The sequence below is a fragment of the Mytilus trossulus genome, chromosome 13 (assembly GCF_036588685.1).
Source record: "Mytilus trossulus isolate FHL-02 chromosome 13, PNRI_Mtr1.1.1.hap1, whole genome shotgun sequence".
In the NCBI taxonomy this organism is placed as follows: domain Eukaryota; kingdom Metazoa; phylum Mollusca; class Bivalvia; order Mytilida; family Mytilidae; genus Mytilus; species Mytilus trossulus.
This window is the reverse complement of record NC_086385.1, coordinates 5874942-5898028: the sequence shown is the minus strand read 5'-3', so window position 1 is coordinate 5898028 and position 23087 is coordinate 5874942. Positions and strand designations below refer to the sequence as shown.

General features: G+C 34.1%; 1 protein-coding gene across 1 annotated transcript; it reads left to right on the top strand.

Moving 5' to 3' along the window:
- The first annotated feature begins 14923 nt into the window (after positions 1-14923).
- LOC134694738 (uncharacterized) lies at positions 14924-22835 on the top strand. The gene is made up of 2 exons (XM_063555786.1): positions 14924-15054; positions 20326-22835. The coding sequence occupies exon 2, from the start codon at positions 20453-20455 to the stop codon at positions 22400-22402; it is 1950 nt and encodes a 649-aa protein (XP_063411856.1). The 5' UTR covers positions 14924-15054; positions 20326-20452; the 3' UTR covers positions 22403-22835.
- The last annotated feature ends 252 nt before the right edge of the window (positions 22836-23087 follow it).

Genomic DNA, 23087 nt, shown 5'->3' with positions numbered 1-23087 from the left:
TATGGTGTCAATGTACAATAAGAACAAACGTACGACTGTGTATATCTATGGTGTCAATGTACAATGAGATAAATGTTCGACTGTGTCTATCTATTGTATCAATGTACAATGAGATAAAACGTACGATTGTGTCTATCTATGGTGTCAATGTACAATGAGATAAAACGTACGTCTGTGTCTATCTATGGTGTCAATGTACAATGAGATAAAACGTAAGTATGTGTCTATCTATGGTGTCAATGAACAATGAGATAAACAGTTCGACTGTGTCTATCTATGGTGTCAATGAACAATGAGATAAAACGTACGATTATGTCTATCTATGGTGGCAATGTACAATGAGATAAACAGTTCGATTGTGTCTATCTCTGGTGTCAATGTACAATGAGATAAAACGTACGATTGTGTCTATATATGGTTTCAATGAACAATGAGATAAACAGTTCGACTGTGTCTATATATGGTGTCAATGAACAATGAGATAAAACGTACGATTGTGTCTATCTATGGTGTCAATGTACAATGAGATAAAATGTTTCACTGTGTCTATATGTGGTGTCAATGTACAATGAGTGAAACGTACGACTGTGTCTATCTATGGTGTCAATGTACAATGAGATAAACAGTTCGACTGTGTCTATCTATGGTGTCAATGTACAATGAGATAAACAGTTCGACTGTGTCTATCTCTGGTGTCAATGTACAATGAGATAAATGTACGACTGTGTCTATCTATGGTGTCAATGAACAATGAGATAAAACGTACGATTGTGTCTATCTATGGTGGCAATGTACAATGAGATAAACAGTTCGAATGTGTCTATCTCTAGTGTCAATGTACAATGAGATAAAACGTACGATTGTGTCTATCTACGGTGTCAATGTACAATGAGATAAAACAGTTCGGCTGTGTTTATCTATGGTGTCAATGAACAATGAGATAAAACGTACGATTGTGTCTATCTATGGTGGCAATGTACAATGAGATAAACAGTTCGAATGTGTCTATCTCTGGTGTCAATGTACAATGAGATAAATGTAAGACTGTGTCTATCTATGGTGTCAATGTACAATGAGATAAACAGTTCGACTGTGTCTATATATGGTGTCAATGAACAATGAGATAAACAGTTCGACTGTGTCTATATATGGTGTCAATGTACAATGAGATAAAACGTACGATTGTGTCTATCTATGGTATCAATGTACAATGAGATAAACAGTTCGACTGTGTCTATCTATGGTGTCAATGTACGGGGCGCCGAATGGGACTCTTGTGGTTTTGTACAAAATTCAATTCTGTCATAACAAAATCATTTTTGTCTTACAAAACTATGTGCTACAGACTTGTTTTGTGAGAACTTCAATTTTGTGATGACAAAATTCATTTGTGTAGACAAAATTCATTTTTGTCATGACAAAATTCATTTTTGTAGACAAAATTCATTTTTGTAGACAAAATTCATATTTGTCATGACGAAAGTCAATTTTGTCTTAAAGGTATGCAAATGTGTTTTCAAATATAAACATATTTGCATACAAAATTGACTTTTGTTACCTGATATGGAAATTAAATCACAAAAGTCAATTGTGTACGGTAAGTTTCAATTTTGTGAGACAAAATTGACTTTTGTGAAACAAAATTAACTTTTGTGAGACAAAATTTACATTTGTGAGACGAAATTGACTTTTGTGAGACAAAACTGACTTTTGTGAGACAAAATTGACTTTTGTGAGATAAAATTGACTTTTGTGAGACAAAATTGACTTTTGTGAGACAAAATTCAATTTTGTCATTTTTGTTGAGACAAAAGTCAATTTTGTCAATTTTGTCTCACAAAAGTCAATTTTGTGTAACAAAAGTCAATTTTGTCAATTTTGTCTCACAAAAGTCAATTTTGTGTAACAAAAGTCAATTTTGTGTAACAAAAGTCAATTTTGTGTAACAAAAGTCAATTTTGTGTAACAAAAGTCAATTTTGTGTAACAAAAGACAATTTTGTGTAACAAAAGTCAATTTTGTGTAACAAAAGTAATTTTTGTGTAACAAAAGTCAATTTTGTGTAACAAAAGTCGATTTTGTATGCAAATTAGTTCACAGAAACAAAACTAAACTAATTTAAATACAAAATTGACTTTTGTCGCTCAATTTCAAATAAGGTAACAAAAGTCAAGTTTGTAACAAAAATGAATTTTGTCATGACAAAAGTGACTTTTGTCCGCTGATAGATAATTTTGTATGACAAAATTTCAAATTTGTAGTATGATACAAATTTTGTTAAACTGAACTCATTTTTGTTGAACAAAAGTCACTTTTGACCGTACAAAATTGAATTTTGAGTACAAAACCACAAGAGTCCCATTCGGCGCCCCGTACAATGTACAATGAGATAAACAGTTCGACTGTGTCTATCTATGGTGTCAATGTACAATAAGATAAAACGTACGACTGTGTCTATCTATGGTGTCAATGTACAATGAGATAAATGTACGACTGAGTCTATCTATGGTGTCAATGTACAATGAGATAAATGTACGACTGTGTCTATCTATGGTGTCAATGTACAATGATATAAACAGTTCGACTGTGTCTATGTATGGTGTCAATGAACAATGAGATAAACAGTTCGACTGTGTCTATATATGGTGTCAATGAACAATGAGATAAACAGTTCGACTGTGTCTATATATGGTGTCAATGAACAATGAGATAAACAGTTCGACTGTGTCTATCTATGGTGTCAATGAACAATGAGATAAACAGTTCGACTGTGTCTATATATGGTGTCAATGTACAATGAGATAAAACGTACGTTTGTGTCTATCTATGGTATCAATGTACAATGAGATAAACAGTTCGACTGTTTCTATCTTTGGTGTCAATGTACAATGAGATAAAACGTACGACTGTGTCTATCTATGCTGTCAATGTACAATGAGATAAACAGTTCGAATGTGTCTATCTCTGGTGTCAATGTACAATGAGATAAAACGTACGACTGTGTCTATCTATGGTGTCAATGTACAATGAGATAAACAGTTCGACTGTGTCTATCTATGGTGTCAATGTACAATGAGATAAACAGTTCGACTGTGTCTATATATGGTGTCAATGTACAATGAGATAAAATGTTTCACTGTGTCTATCTATGGTGTCAATGTACAATGCGATAAAACGTACGACTGTGTCTATATGTGGTGTCAATGTACAATGAGTGAAACGTACGACTGTGTCTATCTATGGTGTCAATGTACAATGAGATAAATGTACGACTGTGTCTATATGTGGTGTCAATGTACAATGAGTGAAACGTACGACTGTGTCTATCTATGGTGTCAATGTACAATGAGATAAAACGTACGACTGTGTCTATATATGGTGTCAATGTACAATGAGTGAAACGTACGACTGTGTCTATCTATGGTGTCAATGTACAATGAGATCAAATGTTTCACTGTGTCTATCTATGGTGTCAATGTACAATGCGATAAAACGTACGACTGTGTCTATATGTGGTGTCAATGTACAATGAGTGAAACGTACGACTGTGTCTATCTATGGTGTCAATGTACAATGAGATAAAACGTACGACTGTGTCTATATATGGTGTCAATGTACAATGAGTGAAACGTACGACTGTGTCTATATATGGTGTCAATGTACAATGAGTGAAACGTACGACTGTGTCTATATATGGTGTCAATGGACAATGAGATAAAACGTACGATTGTGTCTATCTATGGTGTCAATGTACAATGAGATAAAATGTTTCACTGTGTCTATCTATGGTGTCAATGTACAATGAGATAAAACGTACGACTGTGTCTATATGTGGTGTCAATGTACAATGAGTGAAACGTACGACTGTGTCTATCTATGGTGTCAATGTACAATGAGATAAACAGTTCGACTGTGTCTATATATGGTGTCAGTATACAATGAGACAAACAGTTCGGCTGTGTCTATCTATGGTGTCAATGAACAATGAGATAAACAGTTCGGCTGTGTCTATCTATGGTGTCAATGTACAATGAGATAAAACGTACGTCTGTGTCTATCTATGGTGTCAATGTACAATGAGATAAACAGTTCGACTGTGTCTATCTATGGTGTCAATGTACAATGAGATAAACAGTTCGACTGTGTCTATATATGGTGTCAAAGAACAATGAGATAAACAGTTCGACTGTGTCTATATATGGTGTCAATGTACAATGAGATAAACAGTTCGACTGTGTCTATCTCTGGTGTCAATATACAATGAGATAAATGTACGACTGTGTCTATCTATGGTGTCAATGTACAATGAGATAAACAGTTCGACTGTGTCTATATATGGTGTCAATGAACAATGAGATAAACAGATCGACTGTGTCTATATATGGTGTCAATGGACAATGAGATAAACAGTTCGACTGTGTCTATATATGGTGTCAATGTACAATGAGATAAAACGTACGTGTGTGTCTATCTATGGTATCAATGTACAATGAGATAAACAGTTCGACTGTGTCTATCTCTGGTGTCAATGTACAATGAGATAAAACGTACGACTGTGTCTATATATGGTGTCAATGTACAATGAGATAAAACGTACGACTGTGTCTATCTATGGTGTCAATGTACAATGAGATAAACAGTTCGACTGTGACTATCTATGGTGTCAATGTACAATGAGATAAACAGTTCGACTGTGTCTATCTCTGGTGTCAATGTGCAATGAGATAAATGTACGACTGTGTCTATCTATGGTGTCAATGTACAATGAGATAAACAGTTCGACTGTGTCTATCTATGGTGTCAATGTACAATGAGATAAACAGTTCGACTGTGTCTATCTATGGTATCAATGAACAATGAGACAAAACGTACGACTGTGTCTATATATGCTGTCAATGTACAATGAGATAAAACGTATGATTGTGTCTATCTATGGTGTCAATGTACAATGAGATAAAATCTTTCACTGTGTCTATCTAAGGTGTCAATGTACAATGAGATAAACAGTTCGACTGTGTCTATCTATGGTGTCAATGTACAATAAGAACAAACGTACGACTGTGTCTATCTATGGTGTCAATATACAATAAGAACAATCATACGACTGTGTCTATCTATGGTGTCAATGTACAATGAGATAAACAGTTCGGCTGTGTCTATCTATGGTGTCAATGTACAATGAGATAAATGTACGACTGTGTCTATCTATGGTGTCAATGTACAATGAGATAAATGTACGACTGTGTCCATCTATGTTGTCAATGTACAATGAGATAAACAGTTTGAATGTGTCTATCTCTGGTGGCAATGTACAATGAAATAAATGTACGACTGTGTCTATCTATGGTGTCAATGTACAATGAGATAAACAGTTCGAATGTGTCTATCTCTGGTGGCAATGTACAATGAGATAAATGTACGACTGTGTATATCTATGGTGGCAATGTACAATGAGATAAACAGTTCGACTGTGTCTAACTATGGTGTCAATGTACAATAAGAACAAACGTACGACTGTGTCTATCTATGGTGTCAATGTACAATAAGAACAAACGTACGACTGTGTCTATCTATGGTGTCAATGTACAATGAGATAAACAGTTCGGCTGTGTCTATCTATGGTGTCAATGTACAATAAGAACAAACGTACGACTGTGTCTATCTATGGTGTCAATGTACAATAAGAACAAACGTACGACTGTGTATATCTATGGTGTCAATGTACAATGAGATAAATGTTCGACTGTGTCTATCTATTGTATCAATGTACAATGAGATAAAACGTACGATTGTGTCTATCTATGGTGTCAATGTACAATGAGATAAAACGTACGTCTGTGTCTATCTATGGTGTCAATGTACAATGAGATAAAACGTAAGTATGTGTCTATCTATGGTGTCAATGAACAATGAGATAAACAGTTCGACTGTGTCTATCTATGGTGTCAATGAACAATGAGATAAAACGTACGATTATGTCTATCTATGGTGGCAATGTACAATGAGATAAACAGTTCGATTGTGTCTATCTCTGGTGTCAATGTACAATGAGATAAAACGTACGATTGTGTCTATATATGGTTTCAATGAACAATGAGATAAACAGTTCGACTGTGTCTATATATGGTGTCAATGAACAATGAGATAAACAGTTCGACTGTGTCTATATATGGTGTCAATGAACAATGAGATAAAACGTACGATTGTGTCTATCTATGGTGTCAATGTACAATGAGATAAAATGTTTCACTGTGTCTATATGTGGTGTCAATGTACAATGAGTGCAACGTACGACTGTGTCTATCTATGGTGTCAATGTACAATGAGATAAACAGTTCGACTGTGTCTATCTATGGTGTCAATGTACAATGAGATAAACAGTTCGACTGTGTCTATCTCTGGTGTCAATGTACAATGAGATAAATGTACGACTGTGTCTATCTATGGTGTCAATGAACAATGAGATAAAACGTACGATTGTGTCTATCTATGGTGGCAATGTACAATGAGATAAACAGTTCGAATGTGTCTATCTCTAGTGTCAATGTACAATGAGATAAAACGTACGATTGTGTCTATCTACGGTGTCAATGTACAATGAGATAAAACAGTTCGGCTGTGTTTATCTATGGTGTCAATGAACAATGAGATAACACGTACGATTGTGTCTATCTATGGTGGCAATGTACAATGAGATAAACAGTTCGAATGTGTCTATCTCTGGTGTCAATGTACAATGAGATAAAACGTACGTCTGTGTCTATCTATGGTGTCAATGTACAATGAGATAAACAGTTCGACTGTGTCTATCTATGGTGTCAGTGTACAATGAGACAAACAGTTCGGCTGTGTCTATCTATGGTGTCAATGAACAATGAGATAAACAGTTCGGCTGTGTCTATCTATGGTGTCAATGTACAATGAGATAAAAGGTACGTCTGTGTCTATCTATGGTGTCAATGTACAATAAGAACAAACGTACGACTGTGTCTATCTATGGTGTCAATGTACAATGAGATAAAGAGTTCGACTGTGTCTATCTATGGTGTCAATGTACAATGAGATAAACAGTTCGAATGTGTCTATCTCTGGTGTCAATGAACAATGAGATAAACAGTTCGACTGTGTCTATCTATGGTGTCAATGTACAATAAGAACAAACGTACGACTGTGTCTATCTATGGTGTCAATGTACAATAAGAACAATCATACGACTGTGTCTATCTATGGTGTCAATGTACAATGAGATAAACAGTTCGGCTGTGTCTATCTATGGTGTCAATGTACAATGAGATAAATGTACGACTGTGTCTATCTATGGTGTCAATGTACAATGAGATAAATGTACGACTGTGTCTATCTATGGTGTCAATGTACAATGAGATAAACAGTTCGAATGTGTCTATCTCTGGTGGCAATGTACAATGAGATAAATGTACGACTGTGTCTATCTATGGTGGCAATGTACAATGAGATAAACAGTTCGACTGTGTCTAACTATGGTGTCAATGTACAATAAGAACAAACGTACGACTGTGTCTATCTATGGTGTCAATGAACAATAAGAACAAACGTATGACTGTGTCTATCTATGGTGTCAATGTACAATGAGATAAACAGTTCGGCTGTGTCTATCTATGGTGTCAATGTACAATAAGAACAAACGTACGACTGTGTCTATCTATGGTGTCAATGTACAATAAGAACAAACGTACGACTGTGTCTATATATGGTGTCAATGTACAATGAGATAAACAGTTCGAATGTGTCTATCTCTGGTGGCAATGTACAATGAGATAAATGTACGACTGTGTCTATCTATGGTGGCAATGTACAATGAGATAAACAGTTCGACTGTGTCTAACTATGGTGTCAATGTACAATAAGAACAAACGTACGACTGTGTCTATCTATGGTGGCAATGTACAATGAGATAAACAGTTCGGCTGTGTCTATCTATGGTGTCAATGTACAATAAGAACAAACGTACGACTGTGTCTATCTATGGTGTCAATGTACAATAAGAACAAACGTACGACTGTGTCTATCTATGGTGTCAATGTACAATGAGATAAACAGTTCGAATGTGTCTATCTCTGGTGGCAATGTACAATGAGATGAATGTACGACTGTGTCTATCTATGGTGGCAATGTACAATGAGATAAACAGTTCGACTGTGTCTAACTATGGTGTCAATGTACAATAAGAACAAACGTACGACTGTGTCTATCTATGGTGTCAATGTACAATAAGAACAAACGTATGACTGTGTCTATCTATGGTGTCAATGTACAATGAGATAAACAGTTCGGCTGTGTCTATCTATGGTGTCAATGTACAATAAGAACAAACGTACGACTGTGTCTATCTATGGTGTCAATGTACAATAAGAACAAACGTACGACTGTGTCTATATATGGTGTCAATGTACAATAAGAACAAACGTACGACTGTGTATATCTATGGTGTCAATGTACAATGAGATAAATGTTCGACTGTGTCTATCTATGGTATCAATGTACAATGAGATAAAACGTACGATTGTGTCTATCTATGGTGTCAATGTACAATGAGATAAAACGTACGTCTGTGTCTATCTATGGTGTCAATGTACAATGAGATAAAACGTAAGTATGTGTCTATCTATGGTGTCAATGAACAATGAGATAAACAGTTCGACTGTGTCTATCTATGGTGTCAGTGTACAATGAGACAAACAGTTCGGCTGTGTCTATCTATGGTGTCAATGAACAATGAGATAAAAGGTACGTCTGTGTCTATCTATGGTGTCAATGTACAATGAGATAAACAGTTCGACTGTGTCTATCTATGGTGTCAATGTACAATGAGATAAACAGTTCGACTGTGTCTATCTATGGTGTCAATGTACAATGAGATAAACAGTTCGAATGTGTCTATCTCTGGTGTCAATGAACAATGAGATAAACAGTTCGACTGTGTCTATCTATGGTGTCAATGTACAATAAGAACAAACGTACGACTGTGTCTATCTATGGTGTCAATGTACAATGAGATAAAACGTACGACTGTGTCTATCTATGGTGTCAATGTACAATAAGAACAAACGTACGACTGTGTCTATATATGGTGTCAATGTACAATAAGAACAAACGTACGACTGTGTCTATATATGGTGTCAATGTACAATAAGAACAAACGTACGACTGTGTCTATCTATGGTGTCAATGTACAATAAGAACAAACGTACGACTGTGTCTATCTATGGTGTCAATGTACAATGAGATAAACAGTTCGAATGTGTCTATCTCTGGTGGCAATGTACAATGAGATGAATGTACGACTGTGTCTATCTATGGTGGCAATGTACAATGAGATAAACAGTTCGACTGTGTCTAACTATGGTGTCAATGTACAATAAGAACAAACGTACGACTGTGTCTATCTATGGTGTCAATGTACAATAAGAACAAACGTATGACTGTGTCTATCTATGGTGTCAATGTACAATGAGATAAACAGTTCGGCTGTGTCTATCTATGGTGTCAATGTACAATAAGAACAAACGTACGACTGTGTCTATCTATGGTGTCAATGTACAATAAGAACAAACGTACGACTGTGTCTATATATGGTGTCAATGTACAATAAGAACAAACGTACGACTGTGTATATCTATGGTGTCAATGTACAATGAGATAAATGTTCGACTGTGTCTATCTATGGTATCAATGTACAATGAGATAAAACGTACGATTGTGTCTATCTATGGTGTCAATGTACAATGAGATAAAACGTACGTCTGTGTCTATCTATGGTGTCAATGTACAATGAGATAAAACGTAAGTATGTGTCTATCTATGGTGTCAATGAACAATGAGATAAACAGTTCGACTGTGTCTATCTATGGTGTCAGTGTACAATGAGACAAACAGTTCGGCTGTGTCTATCTATGGTGTCAATGAACAATGAGATAAAAGGTACGTCTGTGTCTATCTATGGTGTCAATGTACAATGAGATAAACAGTTCGACTGTGTCTATCTATGGTGTCAATGTACAATGAGATAAACAGTTCGACTGTGTCTATCTATGGTGTCAATGTACAATGAGATAAACAGTTCGAATGTGTCTATCTCTGGTGTCAATGAACAATGAGATAAACAGTTCGACTGTGTCTATCTATGGTGTCAATGTACAATAAGAACAAACGTACGACTGTGTCTATCTATGGTGTCAATGTACAATGAGATAAAACGTACGACTGTGTCTATCTATGGTGGTAATGTACAATGAGATAAAACGTACGACTGTGTCTATCTATGGTGTCAGTGTACAATGAGACAAACAGTTCGGCTGTGTTTATTTATGGTGTCAATGAACAATGAGATAAACAGTTCGACTGTGTCTATCTATGGTGTCAATGAACAATGAGATAAACAGTTCGACTGTGTCTATCTATGGTGTCAATGTACAATAAGAACAAACGTACGACTGTGTCTATCTATGGTGGTAATGTACAATGAGATAAAACGTACGACTGTGTCTATCTATGGTGTCAATGTACAATGAGATAAAACGTACGATTGTGACTATCTATGGTGTCAATGTACAATGAGATAAACAGTTCGACTGTGTCTATCTATGGTGTCAATGAACAATGAGATAAAACGTACGAATGTGTCTATCTATGGTGGCAATGAACAATGAGACAAAACGTACGACTGTGTCTAAATACGGTGTCAATGTACAATGAGAAAACATGCACTTTCGACTGTGTTTATCTATATAAATAACCTGATATGTACGTCTAAGTGTTAGTAAAAAAAATATCGTACATTTGCAAATGATAGTTTATCACCGCAAATAAAATTTTTGAAGGCGACTTTAAAAATATTATAGTATGTTTTGACACACATAATGTTTTGATCGGAAAACTTTGTTGGCTGCGATGCTGAATATATTTGGCATATGAACACAACATCGACTGCTGTATCCCTATTTTTGACATTTATACCTATGATGTCTGTTTGTTTTGTCAACATAATGACATTTAATTCAACTGTCATACAAGTAAGATGTTTAGCTAGCTAAAACACCAGGCTTTATCTGTGCTTATTATACTGCTAGTATTATAGTCTCAGATTAAATCCACCATTTTCTACATAAGAAAATGTAAGTGTCCGTGTCAAGTCGGGAATATGACAGTTGTCCATTCGTTTGGTGTGTTAGAGCTTTTGATTGTATCTGATTAGGGACATGTCTTTTTTGATTTTGTTATTTTACTTTTCATTGCAAAACAAAAATAAAACCACTGAATTGAGTAAAGAATTTACAAAGTTGTCCTAAGAAAATTCTGATTAACATTTAGAAATTGCAAACACATTCTCATTTCAATTATTTTAATTCATATTCCATTCAATTCGTATAACAGTCATGTTGATTCTTTTTTTAATATCTGCAATGGATAGAGAGGCATTAAACTTTCTATCTAGATTTGAACGGCATGACTTCTATATAGAAAATGAACGTTAGATATAGACGCACCAAACTTTCTATCTGATTAAAACGGGATGACTTCTATATAGAAAAATCAACGTTCAACGTTAGATATAGAGACACCAAACTTTCTATCTAGATTAAAATGGAATGACCTCTGTATATAAAATGCACGTTAGATAAAAAGGCCCAAAACTTTCTATCTAGATTTAAACGGCATGACTTCTATATAGAAAATGAACGTTAGATATAGAGGCAACAAACTTTCTATCTAGATTTAAACAGGATGACTTTCATATTGAAAATAAACGTTAAATATAGAGACACCAAACTTTCTTTCTAGATTAAAACGGGATGACTTCTATATAGAAAATAAACATTAACACATTTTCGATATAGAGGCACCAAACATTCTGTGTACCTTAATCTAGATTTTAACTAGATACAAAGTTAAAGAAAGTCTAGTAAAGCTACTTTCCTAATGCTTGTAGAGTATTCTCTTTTTTTTTAATATAAATTCGTACTTTTTATCGGTTTATTCTAGTTGAAATCCGATAATCGTAAAAAATAGTGCCATACTTACGTAGTTCAATATTACATATCTATAGCATTTTGGACCTAGCCTGTATTATTTATATCGACATGATCGAGAATTTAAAAATTAAATCAGTGTTAGTATAAACAAATACCTTATCATATCATATTATATATATCTGCTCAAATAAAATCAATTGTTTTTAAACGTTTAACAAATCATTCATTGCTGTATATTTTATGTCATTTTCATAAGCCCCTTATAACAATGCATGACAACAAATGTCATGTACAAACCACGTGACACAAACAAACTTTTAGAAACATTTTGAAATCAATTGGACTTATAGTATACCAATAGCTTTACATTAGGTTAACAGATTTTAATACAAATCTACTTTCTAATATGCAATATAAATTGAATTCGTAATCGGTATGCCATTACCTGAACGAAATCTTCAAATAAAAATCACCTTTATATATCAAGGGAAAGAAACGTCACGTGGTAACATCAAATTATATGTCACATGATGTATACTAAGTACCTTTAAAGACGAAACACACCAAATCTTTATAACAACTTTGATTCCTATGTGAGTTACAATATGAAAAAAACAAAAAAACAAAAAAAACAAACAAACAAAAAAAAATCTTGGAGAATTTATTTTAAAATGTGGCTACTCGATCGATTTGGTGTCGGATTGACTCTGTTCATTTCTGAAACTTTAAAAGTTTTTCTTTCAAATGATCCCTTAGGATCAAATATCTCTCTATGTCTTTTGATACGTGTTCTTGTTTGTTTCCTGTCTCATAAACGTTTACTACCAAATTCCTTTTTCCATCAAGTATAATAACATAATGCGACACTTATTTCAACAACATGCTAGGTTTCAGATGTTTCCGAAACGGTTGACAACCCATTCGAAGTGCACGTTTCATAGTTTCTTGCCTAGATATGTGAAATTTGTGACATAAACTAAGCTGTGTTATATACATGTACTTCTAAAGATTGTTGTATGACCTTGTTTAGCAATGCGTGTCTATAGAATTATCAAATTTTGCTAGTCGAACATATTAGAATGTCGTGTTTGAGTTTACAGAACAGAGAATAATGATAGACAAAATGTGCAAAATAAAGATCAAACAATTCGCCGTTTCAGAATCTAATGAATCATGAGTAATATTTTCAAATGTGTACACCAAAACGTCCAGATTGGTTAAAATTGTCGAAAACAATGGAAATTTAACCAATAACGTGACGTTATTTTCATTTTGGGGTACGAACAATAAAATCACCCATGATGCTTTAGATTGTGAAACGGCCAATTAAACGAATAGAGAAAAATAGGTCAAAAATACAGAAAGAGAATAATTGGGTGCTAAATTATAAAAAAAAAATAGAAACTAATGAGTAAAATTTATAAAGACTAGAGAAACATTGCTTCTGTACACTTCTGATTCCTACATTTTGTGCTACTCGGATTATTCGTTTTGATTTTATCTCCTATACATTTAAATGAATATGATTGGTTAATTAATGCGTCTTCGTGGAGATCGTGTATATTCCATATTATGTAAGTAGGGAGGCAGGGCTTACATTTCAATACACGGTTTTTGCGTCCAAAAAGAAGTATACGTCGTGAACAATTCTTTGAACCAGGAACATTAGAATAACAACACATACATTTAAAAAAAAAACACATTATGACTCTAGTGGTAAGTTGTCAAATTGGCAAACATGTTCCACATCTTCCATTTTTTATTTCGAAATATTTTTTTTCCATTTTACTCACTAGCGAGGTGTCCTAGTCCTTCAACACCATATGTAAATTCAGGAAGGGGTACAGAAGGGGTGAACTCCAAGATTCGTCCCTCAACCCCTTTAACAAAAGCACGTAATAAAAGAAAATTTCAGCCGATTTTGTGTCAAATTAAGGTCTTTTAATTCCTATTTTTTAGAAGCGCCCCTCACTAAAACACCATTTGTTTTACTCGTTCCTGAACCAGTATGCGAAATGGATATGTATGTTAATTAAAACTGAAAACGTTGTTTATCCATAGAAAAGAGACAAGTTGAATTTCTATTTCAATCGCACGACTTCACTAGCAAGCACTCTCTCAACAAAGAATTTTCGATTGACCACTTAGGCTTAATAACGGCTACCATTTTCTTTTGTTACACTTATTTATTCTCACGCTCGAGTGGATAATAATTGGGAGGGTTAAGTGTGTTTTCTCATCTTTGTTTTTTATACCATCGCTGTGGTGTTCCTGTAGTATATGCTGGGAACAGTATATCTAACATATTTTCCTGGTATATGTTACATTGTTTAGAGATGACTTTTATTTCCCAAAATTGTTTCCCTTATTATGAATAGTATTTGGAAGTAAAATTAAATTTTGTAAAAGCAAAGAAGTACTGTTTTGCCGTATTAATTACTTCCAGTTAATATTCATACAATCTGCAGTTAATTTTTTTATTTTTTTATCAGATTCATAAACATAATTATAAACTATTCTTCATTTTTACTTTACCAGAAGTTAATAAAGGATAGTATCTAGAAGAAATTTTTTAATCCCTCCAATGTATGTTGAGACTGAGAATTTTGTAGCACAAGTCAGACATTGCGATCCTACATTGAGGACCCGGGGGTCTGTTTACATGTTAACAACAATCGAATTTGGCAAAAACAGTTAACAACAAATGCAAAAATGCCGATTACAGTAATCCAAGAGGATTGAAAACAGTAAATAGTTTAAATCTATCTCAGATAACAGTTAAAAAGGGCCAAAACAGGTTAACATGAAAAGGTATCCCCTTCTAAAATCCGTTGTCGTCTATCACACTGAATACATAGACAACAGCAATCGATATCCATCCAGAGTTATCTCCCTTTACATTGGAAAGTGAACACGATTTTCTTGACCTTGTGTTTAAACAATATCATAATATTAGTCGTTCGGTTTAGAAATTTAAACTTTTTATAGGTGTCAGTACTAATTATACGCCATTTTTTTATTGAGTGAACCGTAATCGAGACAGGTAAATTTATTTAGTATTCTAGTATTTAGAATAATAGTAGTAAAATGATTTCCAAATCAAAGCTTTGACAAGAAACTTATGTTTAAAATTGTGTGGTACATGAAATTAGTATATTCATATTTATATAATTAGAATAATAGTATTTTTATGTTTTCCAAATCAAATCTTTGACAACAAGAAACTGATGATTGAAATTTCGTGTTATATACATGAAAATTCTGAATGACTAGAAATTTTTAAATTAGTGTGTATGGCACTTTTGTATCTACTTTGTCGGTAAATTGCATTGATTTCTATTAAATTGAAATACTTAAATATATGATGTCCAGTTACTGTTATGACAACATGCTAGTATAATAACATGTAAAATTATTTAACGACAAAGGAATTAAAATGTTAATTTCATATATAAGGGATGGACAGGGGTCAGGGAACAAGGTTCCTGGTAGCGGGATTCATGGTAGAGGAAATTCGAAATTTGTGGGTTTTTTTTTTGGGGGGGGGGGGGGGGGGAAAGGGGAAGTATGACCCTATTATATATCCCTCTTAAATTTGAGTTGAGGTATACCAGTTCTTCATGTTAAGGCTAAACATATCGATGTTTTCAAGTCTGGATTTTCGAAAGTATTTTAAAACATTTTAAGGGCAAATTCTAGGACGATTCTTGAGTCTAGATCTTGTGGACATAGCCTGGCATGTCTTTACTTTAAAATCCAAATCAAAGTTAGATTGATGCCTGATTTGAAATTTTAAACTTCAAACAAAAACGTCATACTTATTAAATTAGACTGAATTCTTCTATCACTATGATATATGTTCCCTAATTTTAAATACATTTGCTTTTTATTGATTTTGCTATTTTCTAAGTTTGTTAAATTTATTCTTTTGTGCTAAAAATAAATAGATACAAGCAAATAAAAAAAGCAATTAAAAGCAAATGTAAATTAGAAAATATATGAATTACAGGGTGAAGAGAACTAATATATTTTCCGCAAATCCAACATTTCGCGAACTTTTATTCCCAATTGCATAGGCCTTTGGTCCCTTCCCTTGTGTTTTTTATTCTACATTGGCCAGATGTAAAGGAGAAGGGCTAATATCTCACAAAACATGTTTTACCCCACCGCATAATTACGTCTGTACCAAATCAGTAGCCTCTGACCGTCGATTTTTAATGTTAGCTCATTCATATGTTTTACAGTTTAGTGTGACGTCCATTTTCTTTAAACCAGTACACCTCTTTGTTAAGAGGATAGCTGAAGCCCGCCTCCTGGTTGGGGATTTCTCGTTGTGTTGAAGACCCATGGGTGACCCCGGGTTGATTTTTCTTCGTAGTCTAGTTGGTTTGCTCTCTTCTCAAAACATTCCCCTTTTCCATTCTCAATTCTACGATTCTCTTGATACATGTAATACTTGCATTCTTATTGAAACTAAAATACTAAACATATTTATGAAGGTAAAAGTGAAATTAGTGCGATAAGTTAAAACATAGAAAAAGTACATTCAGTATTTATGAATGTCATCTGTACAGTTACAGATCTAACTAAATTGCCTATTTAGCTCTATTCTAAAGTTCCCCCTTTTATTCTGCACGTTTGGCCCATTATTCTTTATTATGTAAACTCGATTCAGACCCTCATTTAGAGCAAATAATCTAAACAACAACAAAACAAATACATTAGAATATCTCAATGATAACTACTAATGCTGTCACTGACCTTTTATCTGTTTTTATATGTTATTATAGATTTCACATACACCCCCGTTTTATTATCAAATGCCTTTATCCATACTATACCATAACCTTTACACGATTCAGTTAGCTATGATCGCAAAACAAACGCTGTGATTTTAAATATGAAAAAATTAGAGAGTACCCCCCCCCCCCCCCCCCTAATTCTAATTAAATACCTTCCCCTATACAAAAACTTATAAAAATACACGTTTGTGCATACAGTGTAGAATAGTTGTTACTTTTTAAAACATTACAATGATTTTTTTTTTTATCAAAACAGATTTTAAGAGATTTCAACACCCCCCTTTTTTGTAATTAAATACTTTTTCCTATACAAAATCCTACACACCTTTGTGTAACTCTCGCAAATACACTTTTGTATTTCAACAATGCAATGACAGTTAGTTGATCAATTTAAAAAAACGTAAATCTGACCCATGAATTCACACACATTATTTAAAGGTACGCTAATCACTTACGTATACAAAAGGACAACTATTTTGTGTATGAAAAAGATTATTTATTTAATTCATTGTGAATTTCTATGTAAAGCTAGATTTAAATATTCAAACCTGCAATTGTGTTGGCTCGAGCAACTGCCAACACAAGAAAAGGATAATCCAATATTAACTTTTAACCTCATTTTACAGACACACTTTTAAAAATCTTTTATATCCACATACAGAAAACATAAACCGATGGTGCGGTAACAGGCAAGTAGATCTATAGATATGTATATATGTTGGTGAACATAGCCACACTCAAAGGAATACATTTCAAATGAAGTATAAATTCAGCAAATTTAATCAACTTCAAACAATTATAATAGTTTTTTGGTTGTTTCTGAACAAATATTTATTCATTTCTCTAAATTTGGCAGACAACTAGACAAATGATTACTAGTAACTGTATCATATTTAGTATGATGATTTGGAGCTTGATTTTTTTTATCCGCGACTAAGTTGCCAAAGACTGCATGATAATGCATGTAGCTGTCTAGATGTCTTTTGAACATAATTTGTATTGATTGGGTTACTGTCTAATTGACGTATATTTATATAAAAAATCAGCGATTTGTTATCCCTAATTATTTAACCAATTCCATAGATACTTGGGGAGAGGTCAATTTTATTTTATCTTTCACAGTTTTACAAAATCAGGCATTCACCCATCGAATATTGGTATCAGATTCATGCAGAAATATGTAAAACGCAGTTGACTTGTGAAATATTTGCAACTTTAATCAAATATTTTAGTATTGCAGTCTTTTTTTCTAAATTCCTATTCATCATTCTATGGATAAAGTGTGTATACATCCAAGTTGTTCGTCTTTTGAATATTGTACATATATATAGGAAGATGTGGTGTGAGTGCCAATGAGACAACTCTCCATCCAAATAACAGTTTTAAAAAAAGTATATAATCAAACCATTATAAGTCAAGGAACGGCCTTCAACACGGAGCATTGGCTCACACCGCACAACAAGCTATAAAGGGCCCCAACATTTGATTTCTGAATGTTTCTATGAATAATTGATGAACCGTTCTTATTGTTTAACGTCCAGTGACAAGTATATATCATGGAGGTTCAAGGAAAAATCTTTCTACAAGATAAAAGAAGGCTCATGTAAGTTCTGCATGGTAAGTCGACAAAGAGGAAAACAAAAGAGGGAAAGGGGGGGGGGGGTAATGAAGTTGCACTGGGAAAGTATGGTATGTTGGATAGGAATACCACTTGCCTAGTGATAGATAAGGGAACGGATAGTGAACGTCTGATTAAAGGGGGTGGGGAATATGAAAAAAAGATTATACCGGTACTCTGGTCAAGCACTAATTTCTAAATAAAGATTTCCCCCGTATAGTGTTTAATTTTGAAAATAATAATTTGATCGAAAGTGTCAAAAAATTTCAAAAGAAATATGTTCGCGTGCGCAAGAAAAATAATTTTCTGACAAAAAAACATAACCCTCCCCCCTTTTTGAAGTAAAACGATTGCTCCATAAGCTATAGACCACTGGGAGCGTGACACGCACTATAACCTTGGCATTACAGTTAATATGTGTATGCACTTATTTATCCCTCAGAGGCAAACGTGCGTTCTGCTTTAACATGATTGCTTGTACTACCGAAAGAGGGAGGTTAAGGGATGACAATATTACAATACAAGGCCTTTTCTTGAAGTTTTGGATTATGCTTAAGAACCGACTTTACGAGACCCTCACGGTTATTCAAAGTCGTGATAGTGTTTATGATGTCAAATGGTTAGGGAGCAAAAAAGTCTAGATCCTGCACGTTTAAATTTATCTTTAAGCACATACATGCGTTTAAATGTGGTAATTTTCAAAATGCAATTAAAAGTAATAACTTTTATCAAATAAAAAAAACCGTAAAAATCCTGGTCATCTGATGAATGTCTTTTTACGCTATTACGATATATTGACGTAAGTGCAGATATCCAATGCAGGGATTTCCTGAATCTCTGAGATATTTGAGTAAATGCACCAAATTGTCAGGTGTTCAACAAAATGTCTGTTTAAAGAATGCCTATACCGTATATTGTATGGAATTAAAATGCATGCGTCAGAGGTATTCGTTTGCCAGTTCAGGGTGTACAAAATTAAAATGCATGCGTCAGAGGTATTCGTTTGCCAGTTCAGGGTGTATAGAATTAAAATGCATGCCTCAGATGTATTTATTTGCCAGCTCAGGGTGTATAGAATTAAAATGCATGCGTCAGAGGTATTCGTTTGTCAGTTCAGGGTGTATAGAATTAAAATGCATGCGTCAGAGGCATTCAATGCCAGTTCAGGGTATATAGAATTAAAATGCATGCGTAAGAGGTATTTATTTGCCAGTTCAGGGTGTATAGAATTAAAATGCATGCGTAAGAGGTATTCGTTTGCCAGTTCAGGGTGTATAGAATTAAAATGCATGCGTCAGAGGTATTCGTTTGCCAGTTCAGGGTGAATAGAATTAAAATGCATGCGTCAGAGGCATTCAATGCCAGTTCAAGGTGTATAGAATTAAAAGGCATGCGTCAGAGGTATCCAATGCCAGTTCAGAGTGTATAGAATTAAAATGCATGCGTCAGAGGTATTCGTTTGTCAGTTCAGGCTGTATAGAATTAAAATGTATGCGTCATAGATATTCGTTTGTCAGTTAAGGGTGTATAGACTCGAAATTTCTTAATTTAGACATCAATAATGATGCTCAATTAAGGTAGAGTGCCACGCTGTCTGTATGTTCAAAACTTTGATGCTAAAGCTGCTGCAGAATATCAGTTTTTATTTTCGTCTTCTCAAAAAGTGCTCCTCTGGCTGTGTTGAAGATGAAAAACATTTAACTCCATGTGAAAAATTGTCCCAAGAATTGTTTTTCAAGTAGTTTTTATCATATTATAAAAATTATTCAAATTTGAATCCATAATATATGCCCCTTGCGGGCCCTTAATAAGTAATACAATGTATCTTATCTGATCTTATCATAATATTTCACTCGTTATTTTATGACTTATATTTAATACTTTTATTTTCCAGTTACCATTTGAAGTAAAGAAATACGCAGAGGCGAAGTCGAGGTTAAAATCTGCACTCCTTATACAACACAGGCGGCGGAAGGCGAGAATATTCTTCATCCCTATACTGGTACCGAGGATCGTCAAACATGTTTCCATTGAGAGTCGTACGACGTCGACTAGCACAGTTAATAAGGAATTATAATCTTATGAAACGTTTAGTTTTGATTGGTGGAATATTTATGTTAAGTAGTTATTCAATTTACCACTTGTACTGGGGACCCGGATATATGTCTTACGTTCACGGAAATATTTGGGCAAAGTGTATGATACCCCAAGTAAACCCATTCGATAAGGAAATTATGAAATTTTACTGGAAACCAGATCCAATTGTGTGTTCTAAGGAAACGGACTTAGTTTATTTCGACTATAATGCAACGTTGCATATAAATAAAACACGAACACGTGGTAAAATTGTCACGTGCAATTACCAAGAAATTAAAAGGCATAAAGATGATAAAACATTAGAACTTGGAAATGAGGTTTGGTTTAATAACTCGGTTATAGTGAAAACTGATTTTGTAAATGTGAATTGTTTTATCAATAAAAAGAAAATATACAGTCGATTGCATCTACAAGTCTACCGATCTGACAAAACTGTTAGAACTAAGAAAAATGGCGGGGAAAATTATAATATTCTCATGTTTGGATTAGATTCTGTGTCCAGGTTAGCAGCAATCCGAGAGCTTCCGAAAACTCTTAAATATCTCGAAACCAATTTGAGCGGCTATGTTTTAAAAGGTTATACAAAAGTGGCTGATACAACGTTACCTAATCTTGCACCAGTCATGACCGGACATTATGCCTTTACGAAGGAATTTCCAGTTATACCAAATCTGCCTTATGACAACCATCCATTCATTTGGCGAAATTTTTCAGCGTTAGGTGCCGCAACATTCTTTTCAGAAGACTGGCCCCGATTATGTACATATAATTTAGAGACTAGTGGTGGTGGTGGATTTTCTAACCCTCCAACAAATCATTATATGAGACCATTTTATCTAGCTATTAACGAAATGAAACTATTTGAAGCTCCACTAGCAGACGTGCTTCAGTTTTTCGAAGATAAGAATTTTAAGCTGCGAGACAACTCGTATTTGTGTTATGGTGATAATCCAATGCATGTATTAGCCATTGAATATTTGAAACGATTTTTAATAGCATATCGTCATGACTTTAAATTTGCAAAAGTGTGGAATAACAAACTAAGTCATAATTATGTTAATTTTATCAAACTTGCAGATGACGACCTATTAGATCTTCTTATTTTTATGAAAACAGAGGGATTTTTAGACAACTCTTTCCTTTTCTTCATGAGCGACCATGGGTCACGTGTCGATAAAATCAGAAATACACCAATCGGAAGGCTAGAAGAACGACTACCATTGATGTCTGTTGTTATTCCAGAACAAATAAAACAAAAATATCCGAATTTGCATGAAAATTTAAAGACTAATATAGATCGATTATCTTCCCCTTTTGACATTCATAAAACAATGGTTGATATTCTCAACGAAAACTTTCAACCAAAGGAAGTTGAACAGCCTTATCCAAGAGGAATAAGCCTTTTTAGACCAATACCGGAAGACCGATCTTGCGCAAACGCAGGAATCGACGAACATAACTGTGTTTGCTATTCATCAGAAAAAGTCGAAACAAAAATGCCAGTTATTCAAAAACTAACTTCGTTCGTAATATCCCACATCAACGAGCAGCTTCCGAAAGATATATGTGCAGATTTAAAACTGAAGAAAGTTCTCGCAGCTAAGAGAGTACATACGCACTTGACTTACGATCAACAGACTCAGAGCAAGAAACCCCTTTTATACTTTTTCTACAAACCAAAAGACGATACTCGGGAGCGTTATTTATTAGTTTTACAACTGAGTCCAAGCGACGGTGTTTTTGAAGCAACCGTGGAACACCAGAATAAGAAAGACTTTAATATCTTAGGGGATATAAGTAGAACCAACAGATACGGGAACCAGTCTATATGTATCCATGATATGCATTTACGGCACTACTGTTACTGTAAATAAATCTATTCAGCGATATAAGTAGAACCAAGACATACGGAAACCAGTCGATGTGTATAGTGATATGCATTTACGACACAACTGGTACTGCAATCAATTCATTCAGGAATATTAGAAGGACAGAAAAACGGTTACCAGTAATTAAATATATACATGAATGCATTTACGATATTACTCTTGTATTTAAGAAAACTGAATACATACATAATACATTAAGGAATGCAAGAGTAAATGCACGCATTTATTTAACATCAGAACGGCTATTTAACAACTAGTCAATGCTAGCAACTGACTGCGGAATCGATATATTAGTTTTACGACAATTCATGCTTCCGGTCATTGTCTAGGCAAAGTGAGAGACAATCAAGAACGAAACGGCATTTCTAAGTTAACATATAAAATGTGATTTTTTTTATCACTTAAAGTTGAACAGTGTTTTGTATAAAAGATGTTGCTGTGTCCTTTCGTTGTTTTGTTTGCCTTTTCTATTGCATTTAAAGGGGTATCCCTTGGTTCAGGGAGATAACTCTTTAAATCAGTAATGCGTTTGACGAAGTCAAGTTTCATCAATGTATTTTAAGCTTTTACCCGAAACAGGTTGGATATATTCTAAGTAACCTAGAAGCTTAGAATATATTTTCAAAATGGTTAACACAAACGTACGGATGATTTTAAGAGTTATTTCCCT